Source organism: Triticum aestivum, chromosome 7B, assembly GCF_018294505.1.
Source record: "Triticum aestivum cultivar Chinese Spring chromosome 7B, IWGSC CS RefSeq v2.1, whole genome shotgun sequence".
Taxonomy (NCBI): domain Eukaryota; kingdom Viridiplantae; phylum Streptophyta; class Magnoliopsida; order Poales; family Poaceae; genus Triticum; species Triticum aestivum.
The window spans coordinates 507,763,812-507,784,308 of record NC_057813.1 but is presented as its reverse complement, the minus strand read 5'-3'; the positions used below and the strand labels follow the sequence as shown (position 1 = coordinate 507,784,308).

The following is a 20,497-nucleotide window of genomic DNA, read 5'->3' as shown; positions in this document are numbered from 1 at the left end:
GGAGATCCCTGGTTACTGGATGCTCACTGGAGGTCCGGGACATTAAGGGTCAGCTACGTGATATTTTTTAGAAGGAGGAGATCCTTTATAAACAACGCTCAAGGGTCGATTGGCTTGCTGCTGGGGACCAGAATACTAAGTACTTCCAGAATAGATGCTCACATCGTAAGATAAAGAATACGGTCAAGGCTCTAAGGATAGAAGATGGATCAAAATGCACTACGGATGAGGGCATGCGGGAGATGGCGGCAACTTTCTATGAGAACCTGTTCCGGTCGGAGGGATTGGCGGATGCTGAACTGTTGCTACAGAACATTATGCCCTTGGTTACTGACTTGATGAATGATAACCTCACATCGGCGATCACAGACTTGGAGATCGAGAGGGCGTTGTTCCAGATGGGGCCGACCAAGGCACCGGGACCCGACGGATTACCTGCAATGTTTTACCAGAGACACTGGTCTCTGGTAAAGGAAGATGTGTGCAGAGCTGTACGTGATTTCTTGGGAGGCGAGGCAGCTCCTGACAGTTTTAATGCAACAGTTATTGTGATAATTCCTAAAGTAAACTCACCGGAGTTACTTTCACAGTTCAGACCAATTAGTTTGTGTAATGTGTTGTACAAAATAGCTTCTAAGGTGCTTGCCAACAGATTAAAAGCCATCCTTCCGGTGTTGATCTCTGAAGAACAAAGTGCCTTTGTTCCCGGAAGACTCATAACGGATAATGTGTTGATTGCATATGAGAGTGTTCATGCGATACGGACTAGAAAGAGAAAGAAACCGTTGTGTGCTATGAAGCTGGACACGATGAAGGCGTACGATAGAGTTGAGTGGATCTTTTTGCAGCAAATGCTTGAACGTTTTGGTTTCAACCAGAGGTGGATTTCCATGATAATGCAGTGTGTTACATCAGCCAATTTTGCTGTTAAGTTAAATGGAGGCTGTTCCAGAGGTTTCTTGCCATCAAGGGGGCTGCGGCAAGGTGACCCCCTGTCGCCCTACCTCTTTCTTTTTTGTGTAGAAGGATTCTCAGCTTTACTTAAGAGGGCGCAACAGAACAAAGATATTAGGGGTGTATCATTTGGGAGCACTGGCCCCCGCATCACACACCTTCTATTTGTAGATGATATCATAGTGTTCTTGGAAGGATCTCAGGATAATTTGGCGGTGCTTAAAGGGATTCTCATCAAATATGAGGCAGCCTCTGGACAAAAAGTTAACCTTCAAAAATCCACTATTTTTTTCGGGAAGGGATGTGCTAATGATGAGAAGGGGCCGTTGATGCAAGCAATTGGGATCCAAACAGAGGCCCTTGGCGATAGATATTTGGGGTTACCAACAGTGGTGGGCAAATCTAAAGACGGAACGTTTAAGTATGTAATGGAGTGCCCGAAAGGCAAGGTCTCAGGATGGAAAGGGCAAGGCCTATCTAAAGCAGCACGAGAGGTACTTGTCAAATCGGGGTTGCAATCTACACCAACTTTCACCATGAGCTGCTTCCAACTCACAAAGAAAATGTGCGGGAACCTGAAGTCAATTTCGTCAAACTTCTGGTGGGGTGAAGCAAATGGAGAAAAGAAGGTGCATTGGGTAGCATGGGAGAAGATGTGCCTGGCAAAGAGGGAAGGGGGGCTGGGGTTCAGAGACCCAGTAGCTTTTAACCAAGCCTTGCTAGCTAAGCAGGCGTGGCGAGTGCTGCAATGCCCGGAATCCCTCTGCGCTAGAGTCTTGAAGGCTCGGTACTATAGAGACGGCTCTATCATGAACGCTACTTGCCCATCCGGGGCGTCATACACCTTCTGGAGTATGATTTACGGACGGGACCTGCTACGAGAAGGTATGATCTGGCGCATAGGTGATGGGTCAAAGATCAACGTCCATCACGATAATTGGATCCCAAGGCGTGGCAGCATGAAGCCGTTGGGGCAAATGTTTATTCCAGGGGCTACCAAGGTGCAGCACCTTATGACACCGGATGCGCAGGGATGGAACGAGGAGCTGGTGGATGATATGTTTTCACCAGATGATGCAAGAGATATTAAGCAGATAGCTATTGGTGGGCCGAACATGGAGGACTACATGGCTTGGAACTTTACGAAGAACGGGCTATTCACGGTAAGATCAGCCTATCACCTGAGGATGGCATTGAATGGGGTGAAGTCCGGAAGGCCGAGCCCTTCTTCCTCGGTCAATGCACACAAGGGCTGGCTAGCGCTGTGGGATACTTGTGCTCCAAGCAAGGCAAAGATTCATATGTGGAGACTTATGAGAAATGGACTAGCTGTTGGGACAGAGCTTCATCGGCGGCATATTAAGCCAGGGGTGTTTTGCGTGGCATGTGGACGGGAAGAGGATCTCCTCCATCGTTTTTGGACATGTCCGCACTCAGCCTTGTTCTGGAGGATGATGCGCTCGGAGAAAGGTGTTATGGTGGCAGCCCCACCGTGTCAGATCGACTCCTCGAGCGCACTATCATCATGGCTGCTTGGGTGGTTCGCGGAAGCAAGAGAGGAGGAGAGAGCCACGATGATCCAGGCTTGCTATGGGCTGTGGCTGGCAAGGAATGAGACAAGGGATGGAAAGAGGATTGCACCACCACATGAAATACTGAACTCTGTTTGCGCGTATATGGCCGAATGGTATGCTGTTCATAGGAAGGAGACCCAAGCAAAAGCCACCAAAGAAGCTGCCAAGTGAACACCGCCAGACCAAGGATGGATCAAAGCCAACGCTGATGGTGCAGTCTCCAAGTTTGGCAACAAGGGAGGAGCGGGAGTCATCCTGCGTGGCCACGCGGGGGACTTTCGAGCAGCAGCATGTCACGTTTTTCATCATGAGTCTGATCCTGAAAGTGTGGAGTTGCTTGCATGCAGACGCGCCGTCCAACTAGCTGCCGAGATCAACGTCGGGAAACTCCATCTGGAGACTGATAACAAAACAGTGGCGTCGATGCTTCAAGCGAAGGAGAAAAGCTTGGCTGCCTTGGGGCCAAGGGTGCAAGAGATCAAGGACATGTTCAGGTTCTTCGACGATGTGAAAGTATCATGGGTGGGTCATTCTGCGAATTCTGCCGCGCATAAGTTAGCAAAAGTAGGAGTAGGAGATGAACTTTGTAAGGTTTGGCTTATGGTTCCCCCGGAGTTTGTGATTTCGGTGGTCTCTATGGAGATCCCAGACCTGTTTTAATTCATAAATAAAGTGGCAGATTCCCCCTTAAAAAAAAGAGAAGTAACAGAAAAACGGCTATGCACGATCCTTATTCTACTAGTTGGGCATGTGAAACGGCAACCACGCACTAAATCTCCATGCAAGGTCCTCGATCAGTACTTCTCGAGCAGCGGCGGGATGCTCTGCTCGTTCCTGAAGTAGTCCTGAGGATCCACCTTGCCCTTGGTAATAGCGAGCCTTTGGAAGTTGCCCTTGAAGTACTTCTCGCCCCAAACCTTGCCGCTGCTATAGGTTGAGATGTCGTTCACCACCTCGTTCCTGCCGAGGTCAATGTCCCTGTAGTTGGCGTACGCCTGCCTGGGGTTCTTGCTCACGTACGGCTCCATGAAATTGTACATGTCCTTGCTCCACTGCAGCGGCGCGGCGGCGGCTGCCTCGGCGAACCAGTAGTTGACGTACTGGATGTTGAAGAGAACGCCCTGGCGGTGAGGGAACGGCGTCGCCGCTTCGGGGGTGGCGCTGATGGTGGCGCCGTATGGGTCCATGATCATCATCCCCCCACCGGGCTTCGTGAGCCAGCCGAAGATCTGCTCCCACACGGGCTTGGGGAAGGGCTGGTACACGTAGTCCGACTTGTATTCGGCGAAGGGCTTGAAGGTGTTGTTCCGGTTGAGGAGGTCGACCAGGCTGGCCTCTTTGCCGAGGTGGATGAAGGGGATGGACTTGATCCAGGGCATCTCGTTGCAGTGATAGGGGTTCATGCCAAGCTCGGGGAATTGGCTGCTCATCAACGGCGTCAGGGTTTGGCAGGTGCCCAGGTACATGCCCTCGAATGTCGCGGTGTTCCCCGCAGCGATGACGCGGATCATGAGGTCGCCGGGAAGGGCCGGCCCGACCAGTTGCCACTTGTTGACGAGGTCTACGGCGCCTTCTTGCACTGTCTTGGGGATCTTGAACACGGTCACGGTGGGAGGCACCGGCAGGAGCTTCACTTGCCACGACACGACGATGCCAAAGCTCTCTCCGCCGCCGCCCCTGACGGCCCAGAAGTGGTCCGGGCTCATGGAGCTCTTGTCGAGAAGCTTGCCGTTGGGGTCGACCACCTTGACGTCGATGACGTTCTCGGCGGCGATGCCGTACTTCCGCAGCAGCATGCCAAAGCCGCCGCCTGCGAAGTTGCCGCCGACGCCGATGGTCGGGCAGACGCCGGCCGGGAACGCGAGCACGGGGCTGTTTTTCGCGATGGCGTAGTAGAGCTCGCCGAGCTGCGCGCCGGATTCGACCCACGCCGTGCGGGCGTAGCCGTCGATCAACACTGCCCGCATCTTGTTGAGGTCGACGACGGCGAACGTCTCGGGTTTCTCGGACCGGTACGACAGGCCCTCGTAGTCGTGGCCGCCGCTCCGGACGCGGAGGCGGACGCTGTGCCGGCGTCCGCACACCACCGCGGACTGGATGTGCGAGGCGTTGGTGGGGGTGATGATGTAGAGCGGCTTCACGTTCTGCGGCGACAACCACCGCGAGTTCCTGATGGTCTGCGCCAGGACGGTGGGGAAGTCAGGCGAGCTCTTGGCGTAGAGGAGGCGTGCCGGTATCTCCTTCATGAGGCATCCGAGGAAGTCCTCCTTGGCAGGCACCGGCGCGTAGGTGGCGGCGGCTTGACAGGACAAGGCGCAGAAGAGGAGCACCAGCGTGAAGGCCCTATAGTTCGCCATTGTAGGCGATAGAGCTTGGAATGTCTGTGGTGTGTTGTGTGACCGTGTGGACATCATCGCAGGGACAGGCGGAGAACTTATATATTAGGCCTCGGACGAGCACCTCTCGCCCCCCCCCCCCCCCCCCCCCCCCCCCCCCCCCCCCCCTGATCCTACAAGCGCGGATCCATTGGTGAGCTAAAAACAAGCTCACCTAAATGTGGAATGTTTAGCTGAGTCAAGGTCTCCGTTTCTACAGGCCAGTGCGCGATGCGGTGATCGTGCGTCGCAAATTGGAGGGAGCACTGCCGTGCGTTTGGTCCAAGCGCTTGTAGTCGTTCACTTCTTTCTGGCGCGAAACTGCAACAGCGTTTCTTGTGGGAGGGTTGAAAGCTGAATTTTCTTTAGCTACATCCTTGACGTTTTTTTTTTCGACATTAGAGAGGAAGAGAGGAGGGGCAAGAACCCCCAAAACAGGGAGGGGCCCAAGAGGATAGCCAAACAGTAGTATAAAAAAGAAAAGAAAAATAAATGGAGGAGAAGGCTGGTTACAGAATATATTTTTTAGTCCCTCAGTCCCATAATATAAAAACGTTTGTTCGTGGCGCGGGTTCACTTTGATCACTCTACTAAAAAATATGGTCAACATGAATATTATATACGTGTTTCGGTAATTACATGGTCACTAGCTCATCGTATAACTCTGTCTTTTATCAACACTGACCAATCAAACTGCCTATGTGGCTAATAATGCATCCTAGTGACCTTACTTTTCTATCTACGTTCTAGAGGCCCACCAGGCAGTGAATGGAAGAAAGAATACACACACCAACACATATTCCCTCCATCCGGAAAAAAGCTTGTCCCTGTGGTACTTTTTCGAACCCCCCTCCCCCAACGAATTCCCGACAAGCCCGGTGTCGTCCTATCCTCCCCCGCACAGCTCCCCGCGCGTTGCTAGAGCTACCTCTCCCCACGCCGCCGCCGCGTTGCTTCCCCCTCCTCGTTCCCCACGGCGAATCACAGCGAGGAGAAGGCTTGATTTTTTTCGATCTGATATCCAACGGCATCCTTCCCCGAGGACGGCGAGCCGTAGCTGCCCCTGCGCGTCGTCGACCACCTCCTCGCTGGCTGGACGACATCGACCACGAAGCCGGTCTTCTCCAAGAGCATGCTGCCATGTGGGTCGCCGAGACGTCGAGGCCGAGGCAGAGCTCCAGGACATCGAGGCCGCCTATGCCGCCAAGTCCGCCAAGCGCCACCGCATCCCCGACTGGTCCAAGACACCCGCCCCCGCCCCTGTATTCCCATGGCCCAACCCAGTGCCCGCGGCCGCTTGCCCCTCCTTGCCCTCGTGGTTCCTCTCGCCCCCACTTGCCAAGGTGCCGCTCCCCCGTCTTCTTGCCTCCCGCTTTCTCCTTCCGTTTTAGTAAAATGCCGCGGGAAATCAAAGAACCCAAGAACTGTATGTTGATTGGGTTGGTTGGTTGATTTGTACTCCAAAATGCTTCTTTTGAGTACAATGGCTGCCAAATTTAGTCTAGCTTGAAGCTTGGGAGCTTCTTTAGCAAGTTCGCTGTAAAATTGAGTACAAGATCACTGAAAAATTTCAGAAGTGTGTTCTGCAGTTATTGAATTTTTGGAGTGTATGTTTAGTGAATTGCAGGTTTTACGATTATTGAAAATTCAGTTACCATAGTTACTAAAAATTCAGTTATTGTAGTTACTGAAAATTGCAAGGTTTAGACTATGTGAACATTTGGTTACAATAAGAATCTCAAGTTCTCAATTATGACAACATTTGGTTTTCAGTAGTGAGTCTAAGATCTTACTGTAGTTAAGAGTTCAAATCAATAGCTGCCTGTTTTGCAAGTTCAAATCAATGGATGTGAACTAGCTGCCTGTTTTTTTCATTTTGGATTAGTCACTAATCTTTTTACTGAATTATTTTAGATTCAGTGAAGAGTTGTACCAATAATTAGTCACTCTATTGAGTGAAAAAAAATGAATATTGGTCCAAAAAATAAAATCATCTTTGTACCAATAATTAGTCCCCGTATATAATTTTCTAGAGTATAAAGTGAATCTTGTCCAACAAGTTCGCATCCATGCAACTAATGAATATTGGTTCCCATGCAACTAATGAATTCATATTAATTCAAATAAATACAAATAATTCAAAATAAAATCAAATAAATCCAAATAATTCAAATAAATCCAATTATTCTAATGAACTCACATTAATTCAAATAAATACAAATAAATTCAAATAGTTCAAATAAATCCAATTGTTCTCCTTTCATCCAAGTAATTCACATGACAACACAAGATATACACATGACATACATAAGACATACACATGACAACACAAGACATACACATGGCATACTCCTTTCTTTTCTTTTCCTTTCTCTATTTACTCCTTTCCTTTTCCTTTGTCTATTCCCCTTGTTCTATAATGGCCTTCGTGTCAGCAATTAGCTCAACGCTGCAATATACAATGGTTACTTCCTCTCCACCATTCTGTAGATGATCCTTATGCAGATGTGACATCTTGTGGTTTCCTCATTGACCTTTCATCATTTCAACCATGACTGCTTGCAATGTGATAAAGCTTTTGAATAGCTTATGTGCATCATAGTTCTCAAACTCCTCTTCTACACCCTGTACAAATTCCTGCATATTCATAGGTGCTCTGCGATTGGTTAGGGATTGGAGAGAGCAATGGAAACAAAGGTCTAAAACATTAAGCTTAACGATGTTTGGTGGTTGCTTTAATAATTGCATTTTCCAAACTGTTTGTTCCACAACTTCTAAAAAGCATGCATCATTAGGGAGGACATGTGGTGTTGCATTATCTTGATGGTTGAAGATTGTTGTGCCCTCGTCACCGTCAGGCCATTTGTCCTGGATTGCAAGGATAACTTTATTGATCAGGTAATCTCTATAGTCAGGTCTGGTTACTTTCACTGATTTCACCTATATCATTCCTCTATCTCTGTTTTGACTGGTTCATTGTGCCTCGGTAGTCCTGGCCATGGGCCGGGTTGGGCCGGTCCTAAAAAAGCCCACGGTAGAAAACTGAGGCCCAGGCCCGCCCAGGCCCTACCATCGGGCCTACTTTTCAAGCCCAAGCCCGGCCCATCTAGTAAAAAGCCCTGAAAAGCCCTTAGGGCTTAGGGCCATGGGTCGGGCCTCTTCCTTAAAATGCCAATATGCCAAGCCCAACCCCGCCCAGGCCCTGCTGGTGGGCTCAAAACTCAGGCCCAAGCCCAGCCCATGGGCAAGCCCGTCGAGCCTAGGCCCTAGATTTTAGGGCCGGACCTGGGTGGGCCGACAGGGCCGGGCCGGAGATGGCCAGGACTATGCCTCGGTCTCTACCATGAACGCCCAAATCCCAATCTTTCCATCGAATGTCAGCTCCCCATCACCGCTATTCGAGGCTTGGCCATAGCAGTCAAGAACATTAACTTCACTATGCTATTAGTATTGGGCACGGTGCGCTTCGGTTCTGGTTCTCCAGGCAGTACATACTAACTACTCTTCACTCGGGTCATGTCGTACCATTTTTTGTCTACATGCACCATATTGGTCATTGGCTTGAAACTAGGCCAAGGAGTTGATATCCAATGCTCATCCATCATTGGTATGCAGAACTTTAGTCTCACTATCTTGTTATGTGGCTTGATGGCGGGCTTGATGGTGCTCGTGATGCGCTTTAGCTCTTGCAACTAAAAGCTGTCGTGTAGGGTCTGACCGGGGAACACCTAAGCACCTTGCCTGAGATCGAATTGTTCGTCTTTTGTTCAATGGAATTGTCGCTATTCTCACCAGATCTAGCTCTTTTCTCTTCATACCAATGTTCCCCTTCTTCTTTGCTTGAAACATCAACTTCTTGGCCTAAGGCAAGTTGTTTTTTGGCATCACTCCATATTCTTTGAACTATTCGTAGGTGTACATTCAACATAGTTGCAATGAGCACCTGGTCATATAGGTGAACTGATCCATCTCTAAACTCGATTACTCGTAAAGCAAAGTAAACACAAAACCTCTCCTTGTCTCACATCTCCTTCCTTTTTGAATTACCTTGTGTATCAGCTTCTTAAGCTTCTTGAGCTTCTTCCTCTTCTGCATTGTTGAGCCTCTTGAGCTTCTTCCTCTTCAGGAAGCCAATTCATTCAAGATTTTCATCTTCTTCCTCAGGAGGAGTCAAGTTCAGATTAAGACCTTCATCTTCTTCCTTAGGAGGATTCAAGTTTAGATCCATTCCCTGGTTCAATGAAAAAAGACAAAAGATGAACGTGGTTAGTACCATAATGACAAAAGAGGAATGGTTGTCAATATTGTAATCATTTAAAGTAAAATAATCATTCAACACCTCCATGGTTTAAATTCAACACCTCCATTTTTTCTGGTCTAAGCATTTAAAGTAATGTAATCATTTACTGTCGATATCATGTGTCAATATTGTCTGCCAAGATGATGCGCTGCACAATTTATGCTGATGCTAGCTGGTCATGGGAGCAGTAGTAATTTTGAGTAAATGAGGAGAGGTTATGAAGCTGGTCTCATACTAGTAAGATCTTAACTGATGGTGTCTCAAAACTGAACAGGGTAGCATTTAGGACTAAGTGTCTAGTATAGTGGTTAATATGCAAGTGGATTAACATTTCCATGGCATAAGTTGCGATTATTCCTTGTTTGCTCCATAACATTTCCATGGCATAAGTTGCAGTTAATATGCCAATGAAGTATGTTCCATTTTAATTTTCTGGCCACTGCTGTTCTTGGTAGGATGACCAAATGGGAAAAATTTTAGTTAGGAAGAATCAGTTTGTGAATTTACTTTTTGTCTTAGGTGATTTCCTTAGGATTGAAAAGTTGCCTCCTTTCCCATATTCTGCTCCCTTGTCTATTTTGTAACTATTCCAGGGCATGCAATTTTATTTGGTGTGGATCTTGATCATATTAAATTTCCTCCATCATGCAATCTTTTCTACTTGTAAATTTTGTTGGAGAACAACGCGGATGTAGGTTTAATAACATACTATTCCCTCCTGATTTTGGCTAGCTGCATTGTTTCATGTTTCATTTGCTTGGCTCGGCGCAACACACAAATATTGTGAGCTATCTCAGTTTAACTGCGTATTGCTTCAAGTAATTGACAGAACTGCAATTTTATAACTTCCCCATACCCATGTCCTACCACTGGAGTAGTTATTCATTGACATGATTAATTGACACAAGTAATTCATAGAATCTGGAGTAATTGATTGTCTCCAAAATCTAGAGCAATCTTCTCAAGTTACATGACCAGTTGTGCTTGACTGAAAATTTCGATAGGAAAGTTTTGACTGGAGTAATAGAGGCATAACAGTAGAAATTACAGTTGTAGATTGCTCTGTCCAACAAAGTTCCTATCAATCAACAATGTTTGTGAATCTAAACATTTTCAGTTAACAAAACCTGAACCCGAACATATTTAATTAACAGAACCTGAACATTTTAACCTCCCCTCTCCCTTTCAGGTGAATGTGGATGTTGCACACTATTGTGAAGGTGTAGCACTGGCCAACTCAATTTCTACTATAATTTCACCTTTTCAATGGCAGAGGCGGGGCAGAGGACTCAGACGGCAAGGAGGAGCAGTAGCATCAGACGACGAGGACTTAGACGGCAAGGACTCGATCAGGGGGTGTCTGCCTCTCTAACAAATGACTGTTGCTGGTAAAATTGAAGGGCCACAGTATTTGATCACATAACGCAACGTCCAGATTAGAACTATTTCTAAAACTTCTCAAAACATTTTCTTGAAACTTATCGACAATTATGAAATCCGAACATTCTATGATTTTTTTGGAATTATGAACCTTCTTGAAAATGTGAACCATTTTTTAAATGTCGAAATATTTGTTTAAGTGTGAACACTTTTTGAAAAAACAAAAAATTAAAGACATGAACAAATTTATAAAATACCGTTTTTTAAAGATAGAAAATGTTCTCACTTTAAAATTTTGTTCAGGTTTCAAAAATTGTTAGAGCTTTAAAATTTGTTTGTATTCTTCAAAAAGTTTTCGCACTTTAAAAAATGTTCGGGAATTTATTAAATGGTTCATGTTTCAAAATTTTCTTTCTGTTGTTCAAAAAACAATCATAATTAAAAAACACTTTTTTGCAAAACAATTTTGAATTTTAAAATTGTTTTTTATTTTAAAAATATTTAAAAAATGTTGAAAAAATTCATGAAAATGTTCCGATTTTTTTAAAATATTTTGAAATCTTGACGTTGCGGTCTGTTGTAAAGTAGTTTCGTGCTTCAACTTAATCACTAAATGTCAGTAGTTAGAGTGGCTGGCGCCGTGAGCAGGCCCAGTCTTGTCTGGCCGCAGTCTTAGCTGCCACGTTGGCAATTCCCATGAGAAAACCCTTAAGATTTAAAATAAACTGGGATCGATAATTCGGTGTGCTGATTTCAGGGATTGTGAGTTTAGCTTTTAATTTAGCTTTCGTCTACAAATTCAATGTTTATTTAGACTTTTTCCTTTTCAGACGGAAGGAGTACTCCGTAGCACTTCTGTCTATATTGCCACCGTCTCCACGCCAAGTTCCTCCAGTACCTCACCAAGCACCATGCAGCTCATGTAGTCCCACCTTAATGGCTTGTCCATTGTTCCAGTGTCGACCCTGCTATCCCGCCACCTGAGGTCGTTTACCCGTTGATCCAGCACTGCGTCAAGTCCGAGCCCTCGCGGCTCGCGCCATGTCTTCCATGTGAGGTCACCACGACCATCGGACCATGCATGTACCTCCCGGCTTCCGTGTCTCATTCGCGCATTTTCACCGCTGCTTGGCGCCCTCGTGCAGTTCTTCGTGTGCACTCGCTGCGTTACGGTAACGATCGATGCCGGCCATAATGCACAGGAGCAGCGGGATGGGGTGGCGCCACATATACCAACTCCATCTGCGTGAGATAGCCACATGGCAACAACGATGACACCTACATCGGTTCGCTCTCCTCACCTTGTGCGCTTGATGGTGGCGCGGCTACCGAAGGGCGACCCTGCGGCCTCAACTCATCGCTGGTGTGTGCGTGTTGTGTGCTAACTTGTGTGTGCATACTGTAAGACAATAGAGTTGGGGGAACCGGCTCAGCCCTCTAGGGGTGGCCTATCTCACATATATATAACAAACGGGTACAAGTTACATGATACGTATATGTACGTATACAACTACAGAGACTATACAGTCTAACACCCTCCCTCAATCTTAGCCACTTCCTAAAGAATCTAGAAGGGTAAGATTGCGCCTACAAGTCTCAAACTGTGGAAGAGGTAATGGCTTGGTGAAGATGTCCGCAAGTTGATCCTTGGAAGAGATAAACTTGATCTGTAGTTGCTTCTGAGATACCCGTTCCCGTACAAAATGATAGTCCACTTCAATGTGTTTCGTTCGGGCATGGAATACCGGATTAGCAGATAGGTATGTAGCACCGATGTTATCACACCAAAGAATAGGGGACTGTGACTGAGATATTCCCAACTCCTGAAGCAAAGACTGTATCCAGATAATTTCTGCAGTTGCATTAGCCACAGCCTTATACTCAGCTTCAGTACTGCTATGTGAAACAGTAGCCTGTTTCCGAGCACTCCAGGCGATCAAAGTAGAACCAAAGAACACAGCATAGCCCCCCGTGGATCGCCTGTCATTTGGACTGCCAGCCCAATCCGCATCAGAATACGCCGAGATGACCCCAGAGGGATTCGGTCGAATGTGCAAACCATAGGACACCGTGAAACGAATGTAGCGCAAGATGCGCTTCACTGCAGACCAATGAGTATCACGAGGTGCCTGAAGATACTGACATACTCTGTTAACTGCAAAAGAGATGTCAGGACGTGTGATAGTCAGGTACTGCAAACCACCAACAATACTCCTGTACTGTGTCGCATCAGCAGAAGACAGGAGATCACCAGCAACAGCAGTAATCCTGTCAGTAGCAGACATAGGTGTAGTAGTCGGTTTGCACTTAAGCATCCCAGCTCGCTGTAACAAATCCAAGGAGTACTTCTTTTGCGTCATAATCAGACCAGTGGACACAGAAACAACCTCAACTCCAAGAAAGTAGTGAAGCCGCCCAAGATCTTTGACCGCAAAATCAGCACCAAGAGACCGAACAAGAGCATCAGCAGCCGACTGAGAGGAACTGACAAGGATAATATCATCCACATAAACAAGCAGATACATGGTAACTGCAGGCCTCTGAAGAAGAAACAACGAGGAGTCAGCAGCTGAGGATGCAAAACCATGAGCACGAAGGGCCGTCGCAAGACGAGCATGCCAAGCACGAAGAGCTTGCTTCAGACCATAGAGTGCTTTAGTAAGCCGACATAGATAATCAGGACGATCAGGATCAGAGAACCCTGGAGGCTGCCGCATATATACCTCCTCTTCGAGAACACCATGGAGAAAAGCGTTCTCAACATCCAGCTGACGAAGAGACCAACCCTGAGTAACTGCAAGAGAGAGAAGAAGCCTGATAGTAGTAGGTTTAACCACTGGACTGAAGGTGTCTTCATAATCAAGACCATAACGCTGCCGAAAACCTCGAGCAACCAGCCGCGCCTTGTAGCGCTCAACAGAACCATCTGAATGCTTCTTCACTTTGAAAACCCATTTGGAGTCAATGACATTAACACGGGGTGGTGGCGGAACAAGAGTCCATGTCTTGTTACGAAAGAGAGCACGATACTCCTGCTCCATAGCCTCTCGCCAATGAGGTAGACTCAAAGCAGCCTGATACGTGCGCGGTTCAGAGGAAGGATCCGCACGAGCAGCAGCCATACAGGCAGCCAACCAAGCAACAGTCCCATCATGTCGCTGTTTAGGCTGAAAGATGCCACTGCGACTCCGTGTATGTGGTCGCTGAGGGAGCACAGTAGGTACAGGAGCCGGAGAGGACTCTGGTGATGATGGCGACGATGGCGAGGACAGCTCGGCTGATGACGGAGAGACCTCGGAGAGCGCCGGTGAGGGCACACCGGAGACCGGTGAGCTTGGCCCAGGCGTAACCGGCGAGGAAGGCCGAGGAAGGGACGAGGCCGGCGTGACCGAGCAAGGTGGCGAGGCCGGCTCAGAAGCCAGAGGCACCGAGGGCGGCGAGCAACGCAGCGAGGCCAGGGGCGCCGAGGCCGACGGGGCCACCGGGCTGCATGGCACCGAGGCCGGCTCAGTAGCCGGGTGTGTCGAGGCCGACGGGGCCACCGGGCTGCATGGCGAGGAAGCCAGCCTAGGCGAGACCGACCCAGACTCCTCTGGTGCGGTAGTCGCGACAGGCCGAAGCGGCGAGGCCGGCCCAGAGTCCATGGGCGTAGAAGCATGCGTCGCGGGAAGATCGACCGGACGTGCATGGGCACGGGGGCCGAGGCCATGCAACTCATCATGATCGTCGTGAGCCACTGGCGCCTCCAGAATTTCCAAGCGCGCCCCACGTCCAGTGCCTGCACCATGGTTAGGCAACAATATAGGAGAGTATGCAATATCATCAAATTGGTCAGCAGCAACAGAGGATGAATGCAAGGAGGGTGGTTCAACAGTGGATACAGGAAGCTTGGCAAATGGAAAAACATGCTCATCAAACACGACATCCCGAGATATGTAGACACGATTGGTGGGAACATGAAGACATTTGTACCCTTTATGAAGAGAGCTATAGCCCAGAAAGACACACTTTTTGGAGCGAAACTCAAGCTTGCGCTTGTTGTATGGGCGAAGATGTGGCCAGCAAGCGCACCCAAAGACCTTAAAAAAGGTATAATCAGGTTGTTCATTAAGGAGAACCTCAACGGGAGTCTTCATATTCAAGACACGAGTGGGAGTACGGTTTATGAGAAAACAGGCAGTGGTGAGAGCATCACTCCAGAATCGAAACGGAACTGATGCATGGGCCAAAAGAGTAAGACCAGTTTCAACAATGTGACGATGCTTACGTTCGACAGAACCATTCTGTTGATGTGTATGTGGACATGCTAAACGATGAGCTATCCCAAGAGACTGAAAGAAGGAGTCGAGGTTGCGATATTCGGCCCCCCCCCAATCAGACTGAACATGAACAATTTTGTGCTTGAGAAGACGTTCAACATGTTTTTGAAACTGAACAACAATATCAAACACATCAGATTTGCGTTTAATAAGATAAAGCCAGGTAAAACGACTATAAGCATCAACGAAAGTGATATAATAATTATGACCGCTGACAGAAGTCTGAGCAGGACCCCATACATCTGAAAACACAAGTTCTAAAGGATGTTTCACCTCACGGCTAGACTCCGAAAAAGGAAGTTGATGACTCTTCCCCTGCTGACAAGCATCACACACTGCTACATCTTTATTACTTGACACACTAGGAAGTTCATGACGACGCAAAACGTGACGAACGATAGGTGTGGCCGGGTGACCAAGACGAGCATGCCACTGTGACGGAGATACCCGAACTCCACTGAACACGCGAGCGACTGCAGGATGCTCCAGACGATAGAGTCCCTGGCACAACCGCCCGCTAAGAAGAATGTCCCTCGTGCCCCGATCCTTAATAAAAAGATCAAAAAGATGAAATTCACAAAGCACATTATTATCACCTGTAAGTTTAGGAACAGAAAGAAGATTACGTGTCACAGAGGGAACTCTAAGCACATTGCGAAGTTGAAGACTCCTATTTGCATGCCTAGTGAGAAGAGATGCCTGACCAATATGAGATATATGCATACCTGCTCCATTGGCAGTGTGGATTTTGTCGGAGCCGTGGTAGGGTTCGCGAGTATGGAGCTTGCCCATCTCACTCGTCAGATGCTCCGTGGCCTCAGAGTCCATGTACCAGTGAGGATCAACAGAGTAGGACTGAGTATGCCCCTGCTGCTTAGTGGACACTGGGCGATCCGCCATGGCCACCTGACGCGCAAAATTGCGCGTGTCCTTGCCATCATTGCCAAGACCCAGAAAGCTCTTCTGAAAGCGCTTGTGGCACTTAGAGGACCAGTGCCCCTCAATGCCACACAGCTGACATACGCGCTTGCCACCAACCCTCGGTAATGTCGCGGTAGGAGGGGGGGCCGATGCAGGCGGCGATGGCAGCCCCGAAGAGGCCCTGGATGAGGAAGAAGGGCGGCCACCCTTGGTGGCGGCGTTGGCCGAGAGGGAGCCCCCACTGGCCCTGGAGCGGCGCGACTCGACCCGCTGTTCCGTGAGAAGGAGGTGGGAAAAGACCTCATGCGCCATCATGGGGTTCGAGTTGCCCCGCTCGTTCATGATCTCAACCAAGGCGTCGTACTCCTCATCGAGACCATTGACAATGAACGAGTTAAACTCGGAATCGGTGAGGGGCTGGCCGATGGAGGCCAACGTGTCGGCAAGGCCCTTGACCTTGTTGTAGAACTTGGTGGCCGTAGAATCCAGCTTTTGACACTCACCAAGCTGACGACGAAGCGCGGAGACACGGGCCTGCGACTGCGCTGCAAACGAGCGCTCGAGGATGGTCCATGCCTCATGAGAAGTCTTGGCAAAGACAACAAGTCCGGCAACTGCCGGAGTGAGCGACCCCTGGATGGAGGAGAGGTTCGCCTGGTCCTGCCCTGTCCAAACACGGTGCGCCGGATAGTAGACCGGGCCGTGCACGCTATCCACCAGCGCAGGGGGACAGGGGAGAGAACCGTCGACGTAGCCCAGGAGATAATGACTCCCGAGAAGCGGAAGAACCTGCGCACGCCAGAAGATGTAGTTGTCTGCGGACAGCTTGATGGTGATGAGGTTCCCAAAGTGAAACGGCGGCGGCGGCGAGGAGCCCGCGGAGTAGACTGCCGGAGGCGGATACACCGTAGAGGCAGAGGCCGCGGTTACAGCCACCGTCGCGACCGCAGGAACAGATGACGAAGAGGCCGAGCCCGCAGCAGCAAACCCCGCCATCATGGCCGACGGGGGCGCCACCAGGGTGAGGGCCGAGCCCCCACCAGTCGAGGCGATCGGCGGCTGGCTCGCAGACGGAGCGAGCGGCACGTCGCTGCGGGAAGCGGGCGAGGGAGACGGGGCGATCGGCGGCTGACCCCCACTCGGGGCGAGCGGCGCGTCGCTGCGAGTCTCGGACGAGGGAGCGCCCGCGGTAGATGGCACGATCGGGAGCCCCGGAGACGAGGAGAAAAAGGACCCGAGGCTCCTCGTCTCGATCGGGGCGGTGGAGACCGCAGCGGCGTCGATGGGTCGGGACAGGAGGGCCGCGAGAGAGGCCGGCAAGAAGCTAGCCATGGTGGAGCCGGAGGCGGCGGAGCCCGACATAGCTGGGGCAGCGGCGGCGCGAAGACAGACGGCGGCGGGGTTTAGGGTTTGGGCGGAAGCGTGTTGACCTAGCGTGATACCATGTAAGACAATAGAGTTGGCGGAACCGGCTCAGCCCTCTAGGGGTGGCCTATCTCACATATATATAACAAACGGGTACAAGTTGCATGATACGTATATGTACGTATACAACTACAGAGACTATACAGTCTAACACATACACGCTCCATGCTAAGTGTGCGAGTGCACGCATGCATGTTGTGTGCATTGTGAGCGCATGTTTTAAGAATGGGCAACGCTCTGCACCAGTCTACTGGCGCAACATTCGACCGGTCTCTCCAGGACCGTAGGATTCCACGTCGCACGAACGACCAGGATCTGCTCTTCTGTTGATTGGGTCATCTGTCTCGTCTAGCATCATCTTTCACACGGAAAAATCCCCCGTACCTCCTCTGGGGTGCACCTTCGTTCCTCTCGCAGCAATAGCGTTGACCCCCTTCGGCCTCCTGTGCGCACGCTCGCTGCAAGCGAGCCCCTTAGCAACCCCTCTTGCTTCGCCGTAGCTTGTAGCACAGCTCTTCCGCGCTGACATGGCTCGCCACAAAGAAGCTCTACTTTACGGACTCCCGCATTCAAGAGGTTGTAGTTCTCTCGTTGTTGAAGCAAACACCATCACCGGTCCTGACATACAGTGCCAACGGTTGCAATTCCGGCATGCTCATGCTTGCAGCCTCGCCGGCAACAGGCCTCGCCAGTTGCAGCTTGGCCGGCTGTAGCATCGCCAACGGTTGCAGCAATGGCAAACATGGTTGTAGCTCTTGCAGTGCATGGTTGTAGCATTTGTCGACGACGGCACCACCAGTTGCAGCTTCCGTGTGAATGGTTGTAGCATTGACTAGAACTGCTTGTGGCTCCCGCGACACACGGTTGTAACATTCATCGACGACTGTGTCGTCGGCTGCTGCTCTGGTGAACACGGTTATGCGTCACCGGTTGCAGCTCCGCTGTACACGGTTGAAGCATGATTGTGAATTGGTTGTAGCTTCTGCGGTGCATGGTTGTAGGATTCGACAGCGACGGTGTCATTGACGCATTTATGCGGCTTGAAGCTCCCTCGGAGCGCCGACAGCTTGCGTCATCTCCGCCCCGCGGGGGCACCCCAAGCAGCAAGCCCTCAGTCATGTCGGGTTGCCATAGTCCGGCAGCACGCAGCAAGCGGCTGCAACAGCAACGCCATCCCCCTGCGCTCGACAGACCGCGGGTGGTGAGTTAAAAAGAGAAGGCAAGGTACGACGGAGATCGAGAAGAGTACCGGGACAGCGCATGGCGAGTAGCCTGTCGTGCCTAGAACAAGGTAGCAGTTGTTTTGGTGAGAAAAATGAGAGGTGGAGAACGATTGGTGAGAGGACAAGGCAAACAAGGGAAAAAAGACAGCCTGCAGAGCGCACGATTTTGTTTGATCAAGCGATGCCAGCTCGACCGGCCCAAGCTTTCCGTCGGCAGTCCGGAAGCTAACATTTCCCTTCAAAATTCCGCTCAAAATATTACCTAGAGCGAACGGAGGGATCAACTGGATAGTGTTCACTCTCTGCAGCATGGAGGCTTGGAAAGGAGCCACACAGCCATTTAGCTCAAATTCTCAAGGCCAAGTACCATCACGACACACCTATATGGAGAGCAAAATCTAATGTACCGAAATCTACCTTATGGACATCAGTTTTAAAGGTAAGACCACAACTCAATTCAGCAATAGCATATCAAATTCTAGATGGCAGCAGTTCAGTTTGGAGCACACCTTGGTTTGAGGGTTGGGAAGATATTTACGATGATCTCATAATTCAGCGACAACCTTTTACTTATCCTACTCAAGTAAAAGACCTTTGGATTCCTGGACAAAAGCGTTGGAATGCAAATTTAATAAATTCTTTATTTAGTCCGGCAGTAGCTGACTTGATTATTCAGACTCGTATTATTACTACTGCTGGTCAGGGTATTCTAGTGTGAAAACTAACCTCAGCAGGACAATTTTCTCCCAAAAGTGCATACAAACACTGCTTCAATAGTTCCAACTTCCTCCAAGGCAGAGACCGAAGATCGTTCCACCACACATTGTAGATTTACTCAATCAAATATGAAAGGAGAAACAAATGGTACCACGTGTCCAAACTTTTGCTTGGAGACTTCTTAGGAATTCATTAGCTACAGGTAAAAGAGCAGGCAAGTACTCTAAACATATAAGTGAACTTGTGGAAATCTTGAGGATGAAGTGCACCTTTTTTCTTCCTATGCCCTTTTGCTAAAGCTGCTTGGTATAGTCATCCATGGTACATTAAAACTGAATTTATAGCCCAACATAACAGCTCAATCCCACAAATGATCCAAACTCTGCTTACTTCTCATCACCCACAACTAAGCATAAGTTCCCTATATACGTTATTGTGGTGTATATGGAAACCTCGAAATGATTCACGTTTTCGCAGGAAACTAAGTGGCCCTTCGCAAGTTTGTGCTGCAGCGGTGGCGATCATGCAGGGCTCCAATATGGAGATGAGTGATACAACTCACACTTCAATGTCCAGGATGATAGACGAGGCTTCTGTGCAAGGGCAGCATAGACAGGGCTATGACGATCAACATACAATACTCATGGCGGGAAGAACTATCAAAGATATATCTATCGTCCCAGGTCCCATAATTTTCTTTGATGCAGCTTGGTCTCCTCATTCGAATGGAAGGTCGGTTGTTGTCAGCTTAGGTATTTTCATACAGTTCGGAGGCGATCGACGTTGCTCTCAGCTGTTTATCTCGGCCATATCCCCATGAGCAACATCTACAATTCAGGCTGAGGCATTTGGCTTGATGTTAGTGTCCCAGATTGCAGGACAACTTCAGACTCAATAGCCAACTTTTTTGACAGACTATGTGATGTTGGCGACTGTGGTAGCATCACAATACATGATGCTTGCTCCTGGACATTTGTTCATCAGACCACAACTTGCTCAAATAGCATCCTCTACAGCCTTTGATGCTTCAAGGATATATCATATCAATAGAGGTTATAATTTTAGAGCTCATCATCAGGCCAAGTTGGTACATGCCTAAATGCAGATATAGCTGCAGTTTCATGCATCATGCAATGCAAGATTGTATATGTTCATTGTTGTTAAATTGATGAAAAATTCTGTGTTAAAAAAACCTGGATAGTGTTCGTGAGTAGTAGCGATAGGTGCCGTGTTCGATTCCCTGCTAGCCTTTTAAAACTTCCTATTAATTTTTTTTGTTTCACCATCTAGCAAGAGAGACCCACATACA

The 20,497-nt window shown here is 49.0% G+C and overlaps 1 protein-coding gene across 1 annotated transcript; it reads right to left on the bottom strand.

Moving 5' to 3' along the window:
* Positions 1–3,150: 3,150 nt before the first annotated feature.
* Positions 3,151–4,939, bottom strand: LOC123159831 (berberine bridge enzyme-like Cyn d 4). Its single transcript, XM_044577647.1, has one exon. The coding sequence runs from the start codon at positions 4,937–4,939 to the stop codon at positions 3,323–3,325; it is 1,617 nt and encodes a 538-aa protein (XP_044433582.1). The 3' UTR covers positions 3,151–3,322.
* Between the last annotated feature and the right edge of the window lie 15,558 nt (positions 4,940–20,497).